At 49.1% G+C, this 19,941-nt stretch overlaps 4 protein-coding genes across 7 annotated transcripts; 1 reads left to right on the top strand and 3 right to left on the bottom strand.

Moving 5' to 3' along the window:
• Positions 1–1,930: 1,930 nt before the first annotated feature.
• LOC100822797 (B3 domain-containing protein Os12g0592300) lies at positions 1,931–4,588 on the top strand. Its single transcript, XM_010238789.3, has 5 exons — positions 1,931–2,070; positions 2,161–2,306; positions 2,738–3,173; positions 3,401–3,639; positions 3,775–4,588. The coding sequence occupies exons 2-5, from the start codon at positions 2,163–2,165 to the stop codon at positions 4,060–4,062; spliced, it is 1,107 nt and encodes a 368-aa protein (XP_010237091.1). The 5' UTR covers positions 1,931–2,070; positions 2,161–2,162; the 3' UTR covers positions 4,063–4,588.
• On the bottom strand, positions 4,315–6,633 carry LOC100840575. Of its 4 annotated transcripts, none has more exons than XM_010238787.3 (4): positions 6,319–6,633; positions 6,102–6,208; positions 5,553–5,620; positions 4,322–4,682 (listed from the first exon to the last, which is right to left on the bottom strand). In XM_010238787.3, the coding sequence occupies exons 1-3, from the start codon at positions 6,486–6,488 to the stop codon at positions 5,601–5,603; spliced, it is 297 nt and encodes a 98-aa protein (XP_010237089.1). In that variant the 5' UTR covers positions 6,489–6,633; the 3' UTR covers positions 4,322–4,682; positions 5,553–5,600. The 4 variants fall into 4 exon arrangements, with proteins under 4 accessions (XP_010237090.1, XP_010237089.1, XP_010237088.1 ...); XM_010238786.3 differs by lacking the exon at positions 5,553–5,620 and adding an exon at positions 5,281–5,330; XM_010238788.3 differs by lacking the exon at positions 5,553–5,620 and having other exon boundaries at positions 4,315–4,682.
• Positions 6,634–8,438: 1,805 nt separating this feature from the next.
• Positions 8,439–13,473, bottom strand: LOC100846151 (extra-large guanine nucleotide-binding protein 1). Its single transcript, XM_003578013.4, has 8 exons — positions 12,238–13,473; positions 11,212–11,349; positions 11,032–11,136; positions 10,769–10,945; positions 10,378–10,555; positions 9,977–10,224; positions 9,653–9,819; positions 8,439–9,434 (listed from the first exon to the last, which is right to left on the bottom strand). The coding sequence occupies exons 1-8, from the start codon at positions 13,312–13,314 to the stop codon at positions 8,831–8,833; spliced, it is 2,694 nt and encodes an 897-aa protein (XP_003578061.2). The 5' UTR covers positions 13,315–13,473; the 3' UTR covers positions 8,439–8,830.
• Positions 13,474–16,378: 2,905 nt separating this feature from the next.
• LOC100840268 (protein JINGUBANG) lies at positions 16,379–18,745 on the bottom strand. The gene has a single exon (XM_010238785.3). It carries the CDS (start codon positions 18,543–18,545, stop codon positions 17,052–17,054), a length of 1,494 nt encoding a protein of 497 aa, XP_010237087.2. The 5' UTR covers positions 18,546–18,745; the 3' UTR covers positions 16,379–17,051.
• Positions 18,746–19,941: the final 1,196 nt, after the last annotated feature.

Here is a 19,941-nt window from a genome sequence, read left to right as displayed (position 1 = left end):
TCTTGATTGTTAGTGATATCTAGCTCTGATAGTCTGATTTTTGTCGCTTTTGTTTCATCTGTGATAACATGGGTAGTCTTCCTGTTCCTAAAGCTTCTGGAATGATTTATGCTGCTACCACTGTCAAAATTTTCAGTTAGATTTGGTTGGTTTCACTGGTCTTTTGCAACACAATTCTCTTTTTTCTGCTGGCCTTGTTAAACGAATAGAGTTTGTGAATCTTAAACATCGTCTTAGAAATTGTCTGTCTGATGGTACACTAATTTTACCTTACTTCTGATCTTCTGACAGCACATTTTGTTATTTATTTATTTTTGCCACAAATGAACACAACATATCGTGTGCATCATTAAGGACAGGAAAACAGATTATTATTTGCTTCCCGTCCAAGTATTGCCACAAAAGAACACAAGGATTAATGCAGCAGGGGAGGTGAATATATTTAGGCCCTGTTTGGAACGTAGTATAGGAAAAACACAGGAATAGGAAAAGTATAGGAATTGGCATGACATGCATGTGAAATCCTACAGGGATTGAAAACATAGGTTTGAAGTAGAAGAGCCGTTTGGAACGCAGGAACAAAAACTATAGGAATTGACAACATCGTCTAGAGTAAAAACTAGTAATAGACAAATATTAGCCAAACGACCCGCGCATTTGCGTGGCTATACGGACTATAGAATTTATTCTAAGAATTAATCCATCAAGATCAATATGTATGAACATCCTCTTGTTTTAGTAATTGTGTGTATACTTGGTTCGCCGCTGGCGACAACATGTACTCGCATCATGGTGGCATGTGCGACGCGGCAAATTGTACAAACATGCTGTTTTGCTAAGAAAGATCATGTGAATTGTTTTAATTGGGATCAATTTTTTTAGCCTGATGATTAGTTGAGTAACCATAACATCAGCTGGCCACACCCACAAATACATCGAGCCAAAAAGAAAGTCCCGATTCCAAGTTAGCACCTGATCTTTCTCATGCACGCCAGCGCTGGTGCAGCCAAAGAGGCTTTGCTTTGCCTGTGCAAGAAAATGAGGTTCAGACGGATGTTTCTTTTCATGTGAAATCAAGTTGTAATAACAGTGTTTCATACGGATGCATACTTTCCTATCCTGTGTTCCAAATGGTTCAAAGGAATCTATTCCTGTGAAATTCCTTTCTTACAAAAATCCTATGCAAATCCTTTGTTCCAAACGACCCCTTGGCTGCCTTTGATTAAACAAGTGTTTTTTTTACTGCCGATCCATCCATCTTAGTTTTTTTTTTCGAGTTTTTCTTCCTTTTTGTGCGAGTCATCCATCTTAGTTTTATGTACGACGAGGAAGTAAAAAGTTTTGCGAGTTTTTCTTCCTTTTTGTGTGAGTCATCCATCTTAGTTTTATGTACGACGAGGAAGTAAAAAGTATGGCCAAATCATGGACCAACAGGATAATCTCCATGCAATTTCAGTGGAAGAATTACTATTTTGCCCATTTTACATGGTGAATAAAAAACTAGTTTGCCGCTCTTAAACACTCTCCACTACAATCTGCCAGCCAGCTTTTAGGTTGGTCATAGTGAAAAGTAACATAGAGTAGTAACATGTATATGTTATTAGTCTAAATTACCACCTTCATAGTGGATAGTATGTGGTGCCATGCATTGTTTCATTTATTAGGTTGTAAACTCGTCTTGTTTTGATTTGTGTGATGTTATGGTAACATATCTAATTACCACCTCCATTTCTTTCTTGTCTAGTTGGCATCTTATGTTACTACCTAACCTACTCCACCAAGCAGCCTTACCTCACTCCTAAGACAGAGGCAAAAATGCCAAGTATCCTGACACGTGTCCCACAGGGTGCCCCACTTGTCGCAGCCAACACCTGGCATACATATTGTCTGCCGTGATAGCACCTGTCACTGAAATCCCACTCATCACAGTAACAACCACTCCCCTCACTCTCATCAATGCAGCCTCTTCTCCTCGTTAACATCAAGCAGACAAGAAGAGAAAGAGTCGAAACCTCAGCCAAGAACTTCGTCTTCCTCCTTTTAATCTTCTACGGAGTACTTCTTCTTCAGGTAAGGTGCTTGTGAACACACTGTTTCGTTTGCATTGCATCCATTGACCTGAGCTGTGGCAACTGACGAAGCTCCATGTATGCATGCCAGCAATGGCGGCAGCAGGTAAGATGATGGGTGAGAAGGGAGGGTGTGGGAGGTGCAGGGAGTGGCAGGAGCACTACTACTGGGAGCACATGGATGTGAGCAAGATCAGGTTCTCCAAGATCATGGCTGGAGATTTTCAGCAAAGCATTGTGAGTATCCTTATTTATCCATCCTACTACCAATCTGCGTTGTTGATTGCAGGTCTGTTTAGATGCTAGTAACTTGCGATTGGGTTTTGAGTGACTTGGCCTTAATCCTTAGGATCTTTGAATTTCTTTGGGGGGTGGGGGGCCAGGGGGGTGTAGCTATTGGATTGGAGAGATAGATTGCAATTTTGTAGAAAGAAAATGTACTGGAAATAAGTAGTACTACATGGAAGGCCAGATTCAAGATGAATGTAATCAGTTAGTATATGGAGTAGTAGATTATTATTATTTTCTTTCTGGGTGACTCGGTGTTGATCAACTGGTTTTGGTTTGTTGCATTTTTCAGTTGACATGTCTGGATAAAATCTGTTGCATTATCATTCATCTAGGCTAACTAGGTATATGAGATATCTGTTTACTGACTTCAATTACAGAGCATACCGGAGAAGTTTGCCAACAACTTCAGCGGGCAGATCGACAAAGGATGCACCCTCAAAGTACCGAGTGGCGAGACATGGCGGGTCGGCATCGAAAAGATTGCCGACAAGCTGTTCTTCGTGTCAGGGTGGGATGCATTTGCCAAGGCTCATGAGCTGCAGGAGCATGACATCCTGTTCTTCAAATGCAGTGGCAGTGGTTCCTTTGATGTACTGATCTTTGACGCTAGCGGCTGCGAGAAAGTGTCAAGTTTCTTCACTGATAAAAAGGGTACCAATATGCACAAACATTTCGATCACATTGTGAGTCAGCAAGCAGAAGAACACTACCTTTTAAGCGATTCAGGCGATGTTAACATGCCGCCATCGCCCCTAGTTGGGTCTCCTCACAAGGCCTCTGCTTCAAATAAACCAAGTGGCAAGACTAAACCAAGTAAGTAAAAAAGTCTTACAAGCTTGCATGGTATTCTCACAACTTGCTCTCTGTCGCATTGTTGTAGCCAGCTAAAGCATAAGCCTGAAATCATATACTCCCTCCATCCCGAATTAACTGACATGGATTCGGGACGGAGGGAGTAGAATCAAGATTGAGTGTGCTACTGTTTAATTTAGTGCAATCGATATGATTATTCAGAAAAATATAATGCGCATTTTACGCAGGGGAAGAGAGTGAATCTCCAAACGATAGCGACTATCGAGTTAAGCACGAGTTGACTCAGGAAGAAAATGACAGTGATGACGAAGACACTGATTCCAACAAATACTACTCGAGGTTCGCCAATTACCTAACACTAGGTGAACGAGAGGAAATATTTGGGTTGGCATCAATTCAACCAGGCAATCCCATATTTGTGGCAGTCCTGCAGAAGTCTCATGTTCGTCACAGGAACAACTTCCTGGTCAGTTTATCTATTCAGTTTCCATTGGAAACAGTTGGAGCTTTCTTTTACCATAAATCTTACCAGTACCTAAATACATTGTGTGAGCAGCAGTTAAGATCAACTGGTCTGAACCAGAAAATGCTCTGCCTGCAGATCATTTCCAGCAAGTTCGCAGCTGATCATCTGGAGGGGAGATCACAGGACATGCTGCTTCTCAGGCCAAACAGAAAAGAGAAGTGGTATGTCAAGTACTACTACCATGCTAGTTCCACCCGGGGTTTCAACTGCCAGCGCTGGGTCAAGTTTGTGCGTGACAATAAGCTTCGTGAGGGCTACATCTGCATCTTCGAACTGCTGAAAGGCACAAGGAAGGCGACTACTGCAACTATGATGATCCATGTCATTCGGAAGGTCGATGACCGGTTTGTTCTACTGGGCTAAGTCCATGCGTCCTCACATGTAATATGTGAATAGTCTTGCAGCCTAAACTGGGAGTAGCTGGTGAACTTTGTGAACTGAAAGCTAACTTCTTAGCGTTGCGGATGTTTTCCTCTACTTATTTCATGCCTAGATTCACCACACAAGCAGTTCCAACATGAAATCTCAGAACTAAGCATCTAAACAGACGAATAAGAGCATTTAAAAGGGAAACGGGGTTGGAGACCATATGACATGATTGGTACATCACAATCATCACTGCTGAACAAGTAATTCACTCTTAACTTTAAACTAGAACGACAAGGTATATTACATTTGGTGCTCACGCAATGCAGAGTTCTTCCAAAAAAAAGAGACAATCCTATAAATTGTGCACCAAAGCCTCTCAGATACTGGGACGAAGATAGATGCTAAATGCATGTTGCAGACCATGTCGTCACATAACATGAAAATTATTTATCAACCTAGGGTAGAAACTTTCGAGGGATGAGCTATTGCTGGAGAAATTCTCCTAACTCTGCAGTTAAAAGAGTGAAACACCAGAATAGCTTTCCAAAAGTAACATCCAAGAAGAGTTGCATCCTCATCCAAGGACAATGAGTCTACACAATAACTTCAAGTACCTGCAAGACAATAATAGTAATAAATGGATCAGTAAGAGTGACAAAAATACAGCTTAGGGTAACATGTAACAGTAGTGCAAATGGACAAACTAAGATAAGCAGTTATGCTCCAAAACAATATATTCTATAAGGCAAAAGTGAAAACAGCCACTGACATAACATGACAGCTCAACATTTGGACGATTAAGACAAGATAATGCATGGAGACCAGATTGCACAGACATTACTAAATCACAAACTAAAAATGCTACTGCCAGTCCATAATTCTTCCAAGCAATGTTTGACTACAAATCTACAATTGGTACTATCACCTCAGGAAGTTTCTAACATCAAAAGGAGAAGTAGATCATATGGTAGATCTGGATTGACAGTACACATCCAACAAAAGACAAAACACAGATTCTCATTCTCTAGTTATATTCATAATTGACAGTCCTGCATGACGTGCAGTTCGTCAGTACTTTTGCTAAATATTTCTAACTTAATTAATTTTCTGCAATTGTTACAACTATTTATGCCTAGCTGAAACTTTGAATGCCTTAGGAGACTGAAAATTCAAGATTGCAGAAAGAGAGTGCATGTTTCAAACAGAAAGCACCTTCTTTATGCTCTACCCTGGCCTCTTGCATCACCCATCTTTTCCATTCCCTAATAAATCCCAACCATGCACATCCTCAATCAATTGAAGTTTTAATATTAATAAACAATTATAACTAGCTAACATACGCACTGACAGAGAAGAGTAGATGTCACAATGTAGCAAATAATTCAATGTTAAATTGTTGCCAATACGATTACTAACCTACATTTTGGCAAAAGTACTAACTAGAAAGAAAAAAAATACAAGAATGGGAAAAGTAGGAGACCTACATCATTGTAGGGCATAAAAGACCCTGTCATGCTGTCCGGCCTCCAACTTCAACCATCTTTCCCATTCCCTATCAAAACCCAATTTTAATCTCCTTACATCAGTTTTCACTCAGCATTATTACAAAAGCGAAACATAAATCCCACACTGCATATTACCACTGTACACGGCTTGAATTCCACCATGGTTGTTTTAACCCTAAATATAAAGCCAGGCAAGACTCTTGTATGGTTCTTTAGGTTATTTATCATTTCACAACCCTAGAGTTAACCACCAAACTTAGAATCACTCAACAGCTGCACATCAATTTTAAACCAAAACACATTTTCAATCTAAGATTGCAAGAGAAACGATCAGCTAACACCATATCTCTAGGCAACACACAGCAAGAACTAACGCAGCCACCAAAATTATAGCATGAAACACACACACATACGCATGACATTATCCAACCTCGGCAAACTACAATCCATCAATTCAGAATGGTGCATCACGAAACTAACTTGGATCACATTAGCGATCCTCGCAATTGCGGCGGAAGGAGAGGGTACCCTGGGAAAGCTCGCAGCAAGCCCGCGCGCTGGCCGCCGGGTGGGCCGTCATCCGGCCGAGGACCACCGCCGCCGTCAGCGGCGACCCCATCATCGCCGCTAGAGGCCTGCACACCACACAACAATACAACCCGATCAGGAAAACACCAGATCGGATCACCACCACGGAGCGGCCTCCGGCACGAAATCGCTGATTCAAAATTGGCGTTGGGCTTACCGCGCGGCCCCGAGCGGGGAGGTGGATGGGGCACTGGCGAAGGCGGAAGGGAGCCGGCGGCGGGGAGCGGCGAAGGGGGGAGGAGCGCGGATGGCCCCGATCGCGGCGGAGGGCGCCGGGCGGCGCACGGCGGCGAGGACGGTGCGGGAGGCCGCGCCGCGCCACGCCATTTTGCTAGGGTTGATGCTGCGGCGGAGGAGCAGGAGGAGATGGTTGGGGATCTGTTGGCGGCGGCGGCGCCGGCGGGTTTAGGGTTTTATAAGAAGAGAGGGAGGAATGGATAGGGATAGGAGCCCGGCCGATTAGTGTTGGGCCTGTCTTGCCTTTTGGGTTTCAGTAGAAGTACGAATAAAAGATCTACGGCCCAGCTTGTATTCCAAGTTTTACGTAAGCTCTGGAGGAAAACGTAAACAAGTCTTTACGCTTATACACAGAGGAAGGCAACACATTGAAGACACTTGTATCACATGACTACCGGTTTTGCTCATTTTATCGCAAAAACCACCGTATTTGGACAAGTTTTGACACATTGCACCGATTTCGTCGTTTACCGTGTCTGAGCGCGTTTCTGAACAGTGCAGCCCGCCTGTCGGGTTGATCGGGCAAAACCAGCGTTAGCGCCATTAACGAACACGTCCAAGCTCTCTCATTCAACTATATCACAACGCCACCACCCTATCTCTCTTGTGGTCGGCGGCAGAGATGACGTCTCGACTATTAAAGGTGTGGTAGCCATGTATCTTAGAATTAGGTTTTGTCTTCTCGGCAACGGTGTTATGATAGCGGCAACATGAGGTATAAGAATAAAGGGTTTCCCTGCCTCTTGATCCACCTCGTCTGCAACAATCTCCTCGATGGCGTAGAGGAGAAGGGAGATCGTCTGGTCGTTGCTCCTCTCATAGTAACGGATTTGAATACATCAACACCGTTTTTCTAACTCTATCATGGTTCATAAGTCTAGAGACCGCATGGCACTCCCGTCGAGTGTTTGGAGCAAACGATGCCGATTTCGCACAAAGACTGGCGCGCCATTTTGTTTCATTTTTCTTTAAAATGATCCATAATCCATAAGGCTGGTTTATTCATTGTACATCACATGACTTGTCGCAACATTCGGTAGTTGATGAAGCTTCTTCCTCTCTTTTTTTCCTTAGAACTTTCGATTGGGAGCTTCCTTTCCTCAGCCTTGTGATTCGGCTGTCCGGCCCGCGTCATCAAGAACCAACGCCTCGCACCGTCGCACGCGCTAGGATCAGGTAGGTGGGGTGAGGGATCACACGTGGATAGATGACGTGGCCGTACGTCCATGTCAGTGCCACGCCAGCACGATCTGACAGGTGCGACCAGGTCGGGCCTTCTACTACAGTACTACTACTGCGTGACACGGCTTCGGGCTAGATCATAGTCATAGTGAGACTACAGAGACCGTACACAGAGTTACAGAGGCGCGAGATAAGATCGAGCCTCCTAAATCCAGATCAACTCCAATCGATCAGCATTCAGAAACACCGCGTCTTTCTGTCGAACTCCCTCCGAGACTTAGGCCTTGTTTGTTTGGGCTTCTGCTTCAACTTTTGGTGCTTCTTGCAATTTCAAAAGCACTTTTCCCGTTTACACATGAAACTGAAAAGCATTTCCGGACGTGCTTCTCAGCTAAAAGCACCAAAAGCACGTCCGGACATGCTTCTCAGCTTCATGTGTAAACAGGAAAAGTGCTTTTGAAATTGTTAAAATTATCAAAAACTGAAGGAGAAGTCCAAATAAATGGAGCCTTACTAGCTTTGCATCGTCATCGACATCCTCCACGACGGCTGCCTCCAACGTCGCTGGCGCCTTATTGGTTTTGCGAGCGGCTCACCGACGTCCTCCTGCCTGGCAAGAAGCAGCCGGCGCCGACAGCGGTGGCGAAGCCTGACAGCGGCAGGAAGACCAAGGAGACCGGCAGCGGCCTCATGTCGGAGGCGACGGTGTACCTGCTGCTAGACCGATTCGCGCCCAGCTAGCTCACCGGCGGCCGGCCAGCCACCACCCACCCGCTACGTGCTATGCTAGCCCTGTAGCTGTATATGTACAGTACATACACTAAGGAAATGACAGACTGTACCACATGACCATGTAGCTACCGCTATGTTTGTTCTTTCCTACTTGTTCAGATGAGTCAGGCGGGCACGCAACAAACAACTTATACAAGAAATGAACACCGTGTAAATGAGATCGACAATAATACACACACACACATACACAAGAATCGGAGCCGGCACAGGCCTCTCTTGCATGCACCCCCTCGTTCTAACTGTGAACAAACTAATTAATACAAGCAACCATGCAACACAAGCGGATGATCAGCTCAGGGAAGAAAAAGAGAAATTAACAGGCGGATCATGAACAAAAGGTTCCGTGGTCGTCGCCGCAGGCAGGCAGGCAGAGGAAAATACACAGCTATATTTACACGCCTCTTCTTCTCTGTCTTGTGTGCTCCTTGCCCAGACAAAAGGTCGGTCGGCCGGCGGTGTCAGTGGGAGTACGAGGTCGGCTCCTCACCGCTGTAGACGGTGGAGCTGGCCCCAAACACGGGCTTCTCCTCCTCCCACTTGACAATCTCCCGCCCGTAGCGGATCGCCGACCGCACCGACTCCTGGTCCAGGGCGTTCACGTACGACACGTAGAGCTTCCGCCCCGCGAGTGAACGGAACAGCCTCTTGAACTTCGTCGCGACATAGTGCGCCGCCATCTGCCCCAGCGACGCGCCCGTGTTGCTGCTTCGAGTGGTGCTTCTGCTGCTCCCGTTTACCAGGTTGCGGCTTACCATCGGAGTGAAATCGTCGAACCACTCGCATGAAGTTAGCGGGGAATTGCCAATCTTCTGCTCTAGGAGATCAAACTTGGTCAGAAGTACGAGGAAATCCATCTGCTCGAATGTCGGATGGAGGACGATGCTCTCGAATAGCCGCCTGTTCTCCATCATCTTGTTGACAATGTTGCCATTTGCATCCTCATAGCACTCGTCATAGTCGCTAACCGTGACACAGAAGATAACAAGCCTTACATCATCGAACATCTGCAGCCATTTGTTGTTCCCCTGCAATCCTTTGTTGTTTATTCGTATCAGCTGGTACCTGAAAACAAGGAAATTTCCAATGAGGGTAGTGTATCGGAGACAAGCAAAGATGTACATCTTCCATCTTCAGAGACAGTTGACAAAAATACATGGAAAATACCTCATGAGAAACATCAACACTTACTAAAGCACGTACATGTATTCAAAGTTATGAAAGAATGCAAATAAACCAAACAACTATCAGACCACAACAGTATTTTGTGATAGAAGACCAACCTTAGCAAGGTGTCCTGTGGGTCAGCCTCATTAACAACCCTTGCATCCAAAGCCAGCTGCGGGAAAGAGATATCTGTAGATGCCAATCCATCCGATGATGTTATTCCATCAGCATAGAGGATATCCATATCAGAGAGCTCGTATTCCGTTCGAGAAATATCAACCACCTGATCATTTCAATTGCGACGTGTTAAAAAAATTGAACAATTGAGATTGTGTGATCGAATCACTATTAAACAAGTCCCATCCAACATGAAACAGGAGCGAATATAAACATCAAACCAAGTAAACAAACAAAGAAATACAGTAGAACAACAATAGTACCCTGTCAAGAAAATAACTGGCAGCAGATGGCAGGAACGGCAGTTCACTTCTTCTTCTATATGTAGCTTGAATAGCAGGATCTTTCCATAGTTCCTCAACCAGTGGCGCATATTCACGACTAGCTGCAGGGAATATGTCTTCAAGATTACCAAAAGCCATGGCTTTTAGAATCCAATCAGACAATGCTTTCAAGCGCGGGACAATGGAGTAGTCTGTAACTTCATCACAGAACCCCGATTCAGAATGCCCTGCAGAAACACCAGGAAGTCAAGTCTAGACGAATGGTTAACATATCAGTGTTTTGCTTGGTTCCTGTGCTTTACAAAGGAGTCTCATGAATTCTAAGGTTATAGATATGTTTATTATGCAGCAGATCAAATGGTAGATAGCCATGATCATACCAGAGCTAGAAGGATCATGCTGGCAGATTTTTCTTCTATCAGCCAAAACTTCCTCTTCAAATTGTTCACGCCCTTCAAGTAGTATACCGAGGTAGCGATATATGTTACTTTGTATTATATGTTTGAGATCTTCACACTCATCCGGCGAAAATGGTTTGCTCTTGTATGAGAATTTAGCCTGAGATTTGATAGATTCGAAGTCAAATGCTACATCAATATTGCAAATGGCATTTAGCCCTGCCAAAGATTTAGTCATTGCATATGTGGAACGTAAACCTTGCCACTAATGTTCCAAGATGAGCACCAGTAATTGGATGGTGAACTTCAATGCAGCTAGTCAACTAATGCATTCATACACATCAACATAATAGACATCAATAGCCATTTGTACCTGCTTGAGTATGGTGCTAGTCCCTGATCCAACCAACAAAAGCTTCTGGATTGACCTTTGCTCCAAGTAGTCAGGGATCAGTTGACCTCCCACATGAACAGCTTCTTCACCGCATTGATTAGTTGCTTTGTTAGGCGTTGGCAATGACAGGACAGGACTAAGCAGCTTTACTATAGGCTGGTGGAGAAGCGCAGATATAACTTTGATCAGTTTCCTCACAACAAATTACAGGGCGCTCATGAAAAGTTGAATTTCAGAACTACCTTATCCCAGATCTTCCCTTTGACAGTTTTTTGGCCTTCCTCTTGGTAACTCCCATCAGCATTCACCCAAAAGTGAGGTTTGCCAGCACATTGAACTCCTGCCAACTGAAACGAAAGAGGCCATTAAGGAAAGTGTAAGGCACAGATCTCAAAATTACGTAGGAGCAAATGATTTCAAACCTTAAGCATTTGCAGCTCCGATTTTGTAATCTCACGGCCATTTATCATTATTCCAGTGCTCCCATTGCTTGCCTTTTGATCTAGGGTACCACCAACATTTAGATTTGGGCTTATTATGCAATGGGGCTTGTGTCCCTCCTGGAGCATTTTTCCAATACAAGTTCAAAGTCAGAGTTGTGGCGATGTATCGTTAACATATGCATAAAGCAAGTAAAATTAATCGTACAGATTGAATCGTGGAATGGCATCTTGAGGACAAAAGAGTGACATGATCAAACTTAGATTTTCCAACTTCCAGTACCAGCCTTGGTGTGCAACTATGGGCTGTTCTCAACTAGAATAATCCGAAGTAACAAGTTCTAATGATTTGCACCCAATAATCAACCTGATTCCTAGGACTTTGATAATTTATTGAAACCATGATACGACACCATGATTGTACTAACTCATAAAAGAAAGCCCATTAATAATCAAAATAGTCAACTAAGCATTCAACGACATCAAGTCCAGCAGCACTATCTCTCAGGATCCCGCTTCATGATTCTCACCAAGAACAAAAAGTAAGCATATGCAATCTCATTATTTACATCCAATACAGAATCTACACAGCTATATGAGGTAAACAACCACTTTGAATGTGCATTGGCAAGGGCAAAGAGGCACAAGCCCTGTCCCAGATCCAACAACTGGAAACCGTTCACATAAGTCCTTCTGCGCCGATGATCAAGCATTCGAGCAATACAATTTAGGTAACCAAAATCGTACTCCCTCAGGTCCATAAAAAGTGTCCGCAAATTTGTACTAAGTGAGTGACATTTTTTATGGATCGGAGGGAGAAATGAAATGCCTAAAACGCGATCTTGACATCAAACTACAGCAGACAGAAATCAACCGACGTATAACTCTCCTTGGTCGTTGACCAGCCTAATAGCTAAATCAAACTACAGCATACAAAGACCATACTAGTTTTTCTACCGAAATGTGTGGGGAAGCACCATAAAATAGAAATCTTTACAGCTCACATACCTTGCCCCAGAAGCCGGACACCTTGTCGTACCAATAGAAGCCAGGCCGGAGCCTGGAAGGAGGGCACGGGCACCCCTGCAGCAGCGCAAGCTCCTCCGGCAACAGCTTCGCACCGTTGACATAAACGTCCTCCGGGCGCAGTTGGTTCGCCGCGCACGCGCGCTCGCTCCTCATGACGAGCTCCACCTCAGCCGCGCTGAGCAGCCGCCGCAGCACGCGGGAGCCTCGCCCCAGCGCGTTCCGCCTCGACTCGACCACGGGCCGGCCGATGCAGTCCAGGCACTTGCGGCCCTCCGGCATGGACCCCATGGCCCGGAGCAGGCACTCCGTGCAGTACCGCGCGCCGCAGGCGAGGCACGACTCCTTGTCCCCTCGGCCCCAGAAGCCGCCGCCCTTCCCGCATCTGTAGCAGCCCCGGGGCCTGGGTCCCTTCCGGTGGCTCGCCGATTCGAAATGCGCGGGGGAGAGGGAGCCGCTGGATCGAGCGGAGGCGGCGTGGGGCGGGGCCTCGTCGGCGCCTTCGTCGTCGTCGTCCTCCTCCTCGGACGAGGAGGAGGAGGATTCGAGGAGGGAGCCGCTGGTCTCGGCGAAGGAGACGGTGGGCTTGTGGGGAACCGGCATCCCCGCCTGGTCACCGGCCTCCTCGCCATCTTCATCCGCGTCTTCGGCGTCGGAGGGGAGGGAGGAAGGAAGCTCTGCGGAGTGGTGCGCGGCGGCGTGGTGGTTCTCGATGACGGAGGTGGGTGAGTCAGCGACCGCCGCCGGGGGTGCGCCAGCGCCACCCCCCGCAGTCCCCGAGGAAGAGCGAGGAGGAGGCCCCGTGGCCGCCGCCGCCGCAGAAGCAGAAGCGGCCTGGTGGGCGTGGATGGCGGAGCAGAGGGAGGACGGGGTGAGCGGGCGCACGACGGGGGGCGGCGAGGAGACGGGGGGCGAGGAGGAGAGCGCGGCGAGCGGGATGCGAGAGAGGTCGAGCGGGATGGCGCGCGGCAGGGAGTAAGGGAGCGGCGGGCCGTCGTACTCCGCCGCGAACGTGTAGTCGCCCCCGCCGTCGCCCCCCGCGGCGACGGTGGCGGCCATGGTGGAGTCGGGGACGGGCTCCTGGTCCTCCTAGGGTTTGGGGAGCAGCAGGAGGAGCAGGAGAGGCATGGGATGGGGTGGGAGGTGGTGGTGGCCGGTGGGGAACCCTAGACGGCGAGGAGAGGGGAAAGGTGGGGGGAGGAGGGGGGGCTAGCTTTTTTGGAGCATGCGCGAGGGAGGGAGGGAGGGAGGGAGCAAGACGAAAGGGAGATGGGCGAGGAGTCGTCGTGGAGAAGGAAGACTGCTTGCTTGTTTTTGTCGTGCGCCGGGTCTACCGTGGACCAGTAGTCCAGTAGTGGAGTACATCATCATCACTCCCCTAGTCTGTACACTGACGTGGCTTCTTCTTCTGACTAGAAATGGCCGTTTTTCCCTCCTTGATCCTCGGAGGCTCGGATTAACGTGTAAGACTGGATTGAAATTATACTCCCTCCAATCCATATTAGTTGTCAAAATATTACGTGTATCTAGACGAATGAATACATTTATATTTAGACAAATTTGAAACAAGTAATATGGATCGGAGAAAATAAACTTCATGTTCCATAGTTTCTAGTGGGTGGTATTTCTTCTCCCCGAGGACATGCAATGGTATGCTAGGCATACTACTTGTATTTCTAGGTTAAAGTGACGGTTTAGGATTCACCAATAGATCTTGTAAACTGAAAAGAAAGGAGCGGGACTTGTCAGATTTATTAAAAAGGACGTGGGAGTCTGGGCAAGCTAACTCATGAATGAGAACTATAATATAAAAAAGAAATGGGACTACAAGAACTCGATTGTTTTTCGTCGTATTACTTTACCTACATCTGTAATTATAAAGAGCATCACATATGACTCAGCTTTCTAGCCTAACCGACTTACGAAAGCCGGTCATAAGGTAGCCGCCGCTTCTTGGCGTGACTATTTGTACTTTTGTCTCACGAACTTGTAAAACCTCTACTTTGGAGTAAAGAAATTCAGGCGGGAGACTTCCCCCTCGGTAATTCCTAAAAAAAAAACATCGGGTCTGTGACAAATGTGAGTAAATCGGTAGTATCAAATGAATTGGATGGTCATCGATGCTCGATCGGGGAGGGAGGGGGATCCACTAAGTGTACCGCGATGCACGTGCGACAAAAATATAATTAAATTTGAATAAATTATGTGGATGATAGCGCACAATTGGGAAAGAGTGGGAGCGAAATTCGAACTTGACGGTGCACGTGCAACAAAAAATGCGGTGCACATTACGGTCAAGCCATGTTTAATAATACTCACGTAACTGTGTTTAGTTTAGTACAGTACACACAAAAGAGAATGACTGTGATTTAGAAACACTCGGTAGTTATTTTCTCGTCCATGGCGACTTGGAAGAAATACCCAGCGAGCTATCACTCGATCGAGTCCAAGAAACAGCACACGACCGATTACAAAACGACCGGAGAGCATATGCAAAGAAACCGTTGCACGAGCAGACACGTGCACCCTCTCCTGTCTTTCCGCTTTTCCAACCCCGACCCAGAATTTTCGTTTCTTCTTTTTCAAAGCCGAACGCCGCCCCGTCCGTGAACCGTGATCCATGCACCGCGCCCACCGCAGCCGGAAACGGAACAGCGAGACCGACCGAGCGACCCACGATGCGGTCACCAGCGAGCGAGTGACCCAACCCAAACCGACCGGCATCCACTCTCCGAGACTCTCCCTCAGTCAGTCAGGTCTCCAATGGGAGGAGGGGGAATTGACCGGTGGGCCCGGAACAAGGGCGAATCTTCCCGCGGTGGGCCCCGCTGCAAAGACTGACCCGACCCAGTCCACCCCCCCGACCGCTCGCTTCGCTCCCTCCCCCTGCTAACCCTTACTGACATGTGGGTCCGGAAAGACAGCGGAGGAGCGGGCCCCGCGGGATATTTTCCGGTTTCTCCGCTGCTGCTGGTGGATTGGTCGTGCGGGCCACCGCGGACGGAATGGATGGGGAATGATTTGCGGTGGGGCCACGACGTGCGTCACGGGCCAAGGAATCCGCCGCGGTTTGGTTTCGGTGGCTGCTCCCGACCAACGTACTGGAGTATGAGAAATATACTTTTCCAACGCTTTAAATAATCTACCGTATCTGCTCCATTGCTTTGCTCCCCGATTGGTAAATCTATCTTCACGAAAATTGATCGCAACAGTGGAGGCCGATGTGTGTACCAATGCAGAAACAACGTAGAAATGTTGTGCTCCTAAGTTGAGACGTGCCGACGCCGCCACGCCGGCGTCGCATGGAACCGACGGAACAGAATCGTTCACCGTTCGTTCGCAAGAAAAAAGAAAAAAAAAGAATCCTTTACCGTTCTCTTTCGCGCGGGGCGCGCTGGGCGGCCCTTGGTGCGTGCCTGGGCCCTGGGCTGTGGACTCGCAATAGCAGTGTGTTGGGCCGTGTCTCTCGCTTCGGGCTCTCAGCTGGGAGATACCCAATGGGCCCTCTTCTGGTGAGTAAAACGGTTGTTTAGACGTTATTATATGGCCCAACTCCAGGGACCTGCAGGTTTCATGGAAAAAGGCTCTTGGAAGTGATTTTTTTTTACTCCTCAAGTATACTCCAGTTCTTTCTCAAAAAAAAGTGCGACAAACTCGAAGCCCATAGGAAGTGCGAAGCATCAGTGCCACATGATAACGTGGTTAAAATGTGGCAGCTCAAAGGGTCTTGTCGCCTACTGAAAATGTTATACTATTGGTTGCGAGAAAGATATAACGATCCTGCAAAAAACGTGTCCCGTGCATATACCGTGCGTCATCAGCGGTCATTCTCAACCAGAAACTAATCACAGGTCGGTCGGTCTCTTGGGCCGCGCCGGTGCAATGCACCCCAGCCGCACGCGCCTCCTCCGGCCCATCTGCATTGCTTGCAACGTACGGAACTCGATAGCAGCGTCCCGCTTGTCAGTTTCGGCGTCACACCACACACCCCCATCTACTGGCAATACGTAGCGTAGCACGTCGCATTTGACAAATAATCATTAACCAACACGGCATCATTTATTGATCTGGTGTACGTATATAATGGCCGATCCTGCATGTATCAGCGACGACGAAAAGTACGTACGTCCATCAGGCTTAATTATCCCCCAAACGACAGGCATCTACATCTTTAGTTGCTTCACATGAAGCAACCGTCCGGAATCAATGCGTCTCGAAAGTCTTAAAATCTGATGAGACATGCATGGCCTAGCTAGAATGAAAGCAAAGCAAACCGGCCACACCACCAATATGATCTCTTCATATTTTTCTTCTTTTCTTCTCACACAAGCAAAGCAAGAACAAAACCTTTGTGTGACAACTTTGTCTCGCACAAAAGAGACACGAAAACACACCGTTCACATCTCCGAAAGTCACAGCTAATTAAATCCATTCCCCCTTTGCTTACTCGAGAGAGTGTACAAATGGATCTCTGAGCAAGTCAGCAGTCATGGTCTCCCCAGCCGGGCCCCCGCCACCAGCCGCTCCGATCGATCACCGACCAAATCTCCACCACAAATAATCAAGCCCATCAACATCATCCCACCGTCCATTCCATTTGCGGGCCCACGCCGGCCTCCAGAAAACAATCAAACAAAACAAATCAATCAACATACGCCACACCGTACATGCATACGTAAATACGGCGTACATACACGTAGTCAATCCTACGTACTGCGTACTCACTCCCTAGCTAGCCAGACTACCGCGCGCGGCCACACGGGTTCCACGTGCGCGCTCTACATTGCCCCGCGCGTTCATCCCCGAAGCCGCGAGGACGGCGTCCACGCGCCCGCCAGCGGCGGCGACGGTGATCCGTTCCATGCGCGCGCCGGCGTCGGCGTCGTGCTCGCGTCCGGCGCGTCGGACACGCGCCACACCTTGACGGACCCGTCGAGGCTGCCGCTGTACACCACCCACCGCCGGTACCCGTCGCCATCGCCATGGCCGCGGTCCTCGTCCTCGAGCTCGAGGTCCATGGCGACGCACTTGACGGGCCCCGTGTGCCCCTTGAGCACGGCGATCTTGCTATGCTGCGCGCCCTCGTCGCGCCGCCACACGCAGACGGTCCTGTCCGCGCCGCCGCTCGCCACCACGCGCCCGCCGGCCACGGCCACGCACAGCACCGCCATGTTCCCATGGCCGCGAAGCACGCCGCCGTTCCTCGGCGGGGCGCCGCCGTCTCCGCCGCGGCGCCATTGCCAGTGGGTCACGGCGCCGTCCGAGGACCCCACGTACACCACCCTCGCCTCGACGCACACCGCGATGCCGTTCACGGCGCTGTCCCCCTTCCTCAGCACGCGCTCCATCACGTGCCTCGTCGTCTTCCCCCCCTTCTTCTTCTTCTTCTTCTTCCTCGCGACTTCTTCGAGGTGCTCCCGGCGCCAGACCTTGACGGACCCGTCGGCGGAGCCGGTGAACACGAGCGCGTCGAAGCCCGCAACAGCCACGGCGTTCACCGCGTCGTCGTGGGCGTGCACCATGGACTCGAGGCACCGCGAGTCGGAGACTCTCCAGGCCTTGAAGCTCCGGTCCCACGACCCGGAATACAGCACCCCGGCGGCGGCGTCCAGGGACAGGCACGACACGGCGTCGAAGTGCCTGAGCCAGACGCAGCTCTTCCTCCTCCGGCCGGTCTCCACGTACCGCGACGGCATCACGGAGCTCCGCAGGTAGTCGCCCAGCCTCGGGAGCGAGCCCACCCGCTTGTGCTGGATGAAGCTGTTGTTGTTGTTGTCGGAAGAGGAATTGGGGAGCCAGACGCGGATCTTGCCGTCCTGGTGGCCGGTGAAGATGCGGCCGTCGGAGGGGGAGACGACGATGGCCTTTACCAGCCCGCTGCCGCAGCGGAACCCGGCGGCGGACGACTCGCGGTGGTCGCGCCAGACGCGGACGTTCTTGGAGTCGGTGCCCGTGTAGAGGAGGTCCCCGGACGCGGCCAGCGAGTACACGTGGCCGTCTGGCTTCACCAGGGAGCCGAGCAGCCCCGTCGTCGTCTTCAGGTCCGGCGTGTTGTCGCCGGCGCCGGCGCGGAGGCCGGGGAGGTTTATCCATGGCGAGGCGGCGTAGGGCGACGCCGTGGCTGAGGTCTGCGTGCTGCTGGGCGTTGCCATCGGGGACGGCAGCGGCGAGAGCGCGTCGTCGTTGTCTTCGTCGTCGGAGCAGGAGGAGGAAGAAATGGACGGCGACTTGGCCGCCGCCACCGCCGGGTCCGGCCGTAGAAACTGCAGCAACTTCTTGCGATTCCCCATGGTGTTTATACTCTCCGGTACGCAGATTAATCGACCAGAAATTTGAGGTCTTTGGAGCGATCGAACTCGCTTGGCGAGAAACGACGGAGCCAAGAAAGGCCGGCCGGAGGGAGATTACGATGACGCTTTTGCTTTTGGCGGTTTCGTTGGCTCGTTGTGCGGAGAAGAGATATTCAGCTGGGATCAATGGCGCCGGGGCGTGGCGTGGGTATATATAGAGGCCGGCGGCCGGCGGTCGGTATACGGGGCTGGGCGGCTTTTGGGACAGGTGGACGGCTGAGGCTTCACGAGCGAGATTACTTGGGCCTTTTCCTGGCAGCTACTACTACTACCACATGGTCTGAATGTCCGAATCGTTCCGGTGGGACACGTGGCGGGGCAACGATTTGCTTTGCGCAGGACACAGGTGAGTAGCGGGCGACGGTGGTGACGTACTACGTCTTTTGCAGCCGCACTGGAGCTAGCCGTACGGCGGGGCTCGGAGATTTGTCAACGTTGGCACGAGCCAGAGATTGAATGCGAAAGAAAAAAAATGTGTGCAGATCTCAATGGCGTCAGAAATTAGGATTCACGTTATGTTCGTGCGGTGGCGAACGATATGCACAAGTATAACGTGCCACGAATTGCATTGCGAAAAGGGAAAAGATCGTCCGTGCATATTGTTCAGACGCAGGAAGGTTGGTTTAAAGCGACGCCAAGGAAATCGTATGGGCGGCAAACGAGTAGACAGGTTTTGACTTTGACCTGAAACCACATCCACTAGGTGTCTGAATCCTGATCGTATATTTGATTATTACTAGGACGAGTACGTAGTAATTAAACACACACTTTGTCCTTTGACCGATTCGACCGGATCACGTCACGTGCAGATTAACCGTCGTGAACTCGATGTAATGTCAACTAATTGAAGAGAGTCGTAGTATTATTGCTGGTGCTGTTTTAATTCAGCTGCCAGGACGTGTTACGGCTAGCAAGTTGTAGCTCGTTAGACTTTGTGTGGTGTGGAATTGACGTGTCGATCGACCATGGAGGACAGAGACTCTCGCGACCAAGCTCGGGATGATGCTGTCGGGGTGCTCCTCGAAGTTACCAGAGACTTGGAAAAGGTGAAATTAACATGTGACGGGCTCTAACACGTACGTACGCGTGTGGGGGAAATGGCGAAACGAAGGATCATCGTCGATGACTGCTGCTGGCTGATTTGCATTGCGCCGGCGGGTACGTCACGGATGTCCGTACGCACGCCGGCGGGCACCTTCTAGAAGCTTAAACCTGCACACCACCAGGGACCCAACGGAGCGCTTTTCGATCTCCTTCAGATCTACTTCCTCCAATCCAAAATTGTTGTCGAAATATTACATGTACCTAAACGTTTTTAAAAAATGTATATATCCAT

Source organism: Brachypodium distachyon, chromosome 4, assembly GCF_000005505.3.
Source record: "Brachypodium distachyon strain Bd21 chromosome 4, Brachypodium_distachyon_v3.0, whole genome shotgun sequence".
In the NCBI taxonomy this organism is placed as follows: Eukaryota; Viridiplantae; Streptophyta; class Magnoliopsida; order Poales; family Poaceae; genus Brachypodium; species Brachypodium distachyon.
The sequence above is the reverse complement of the archived record's forward strand: the minus strand, read 5'-3'. Positions and strand labels throughout refer to the sequence as shown.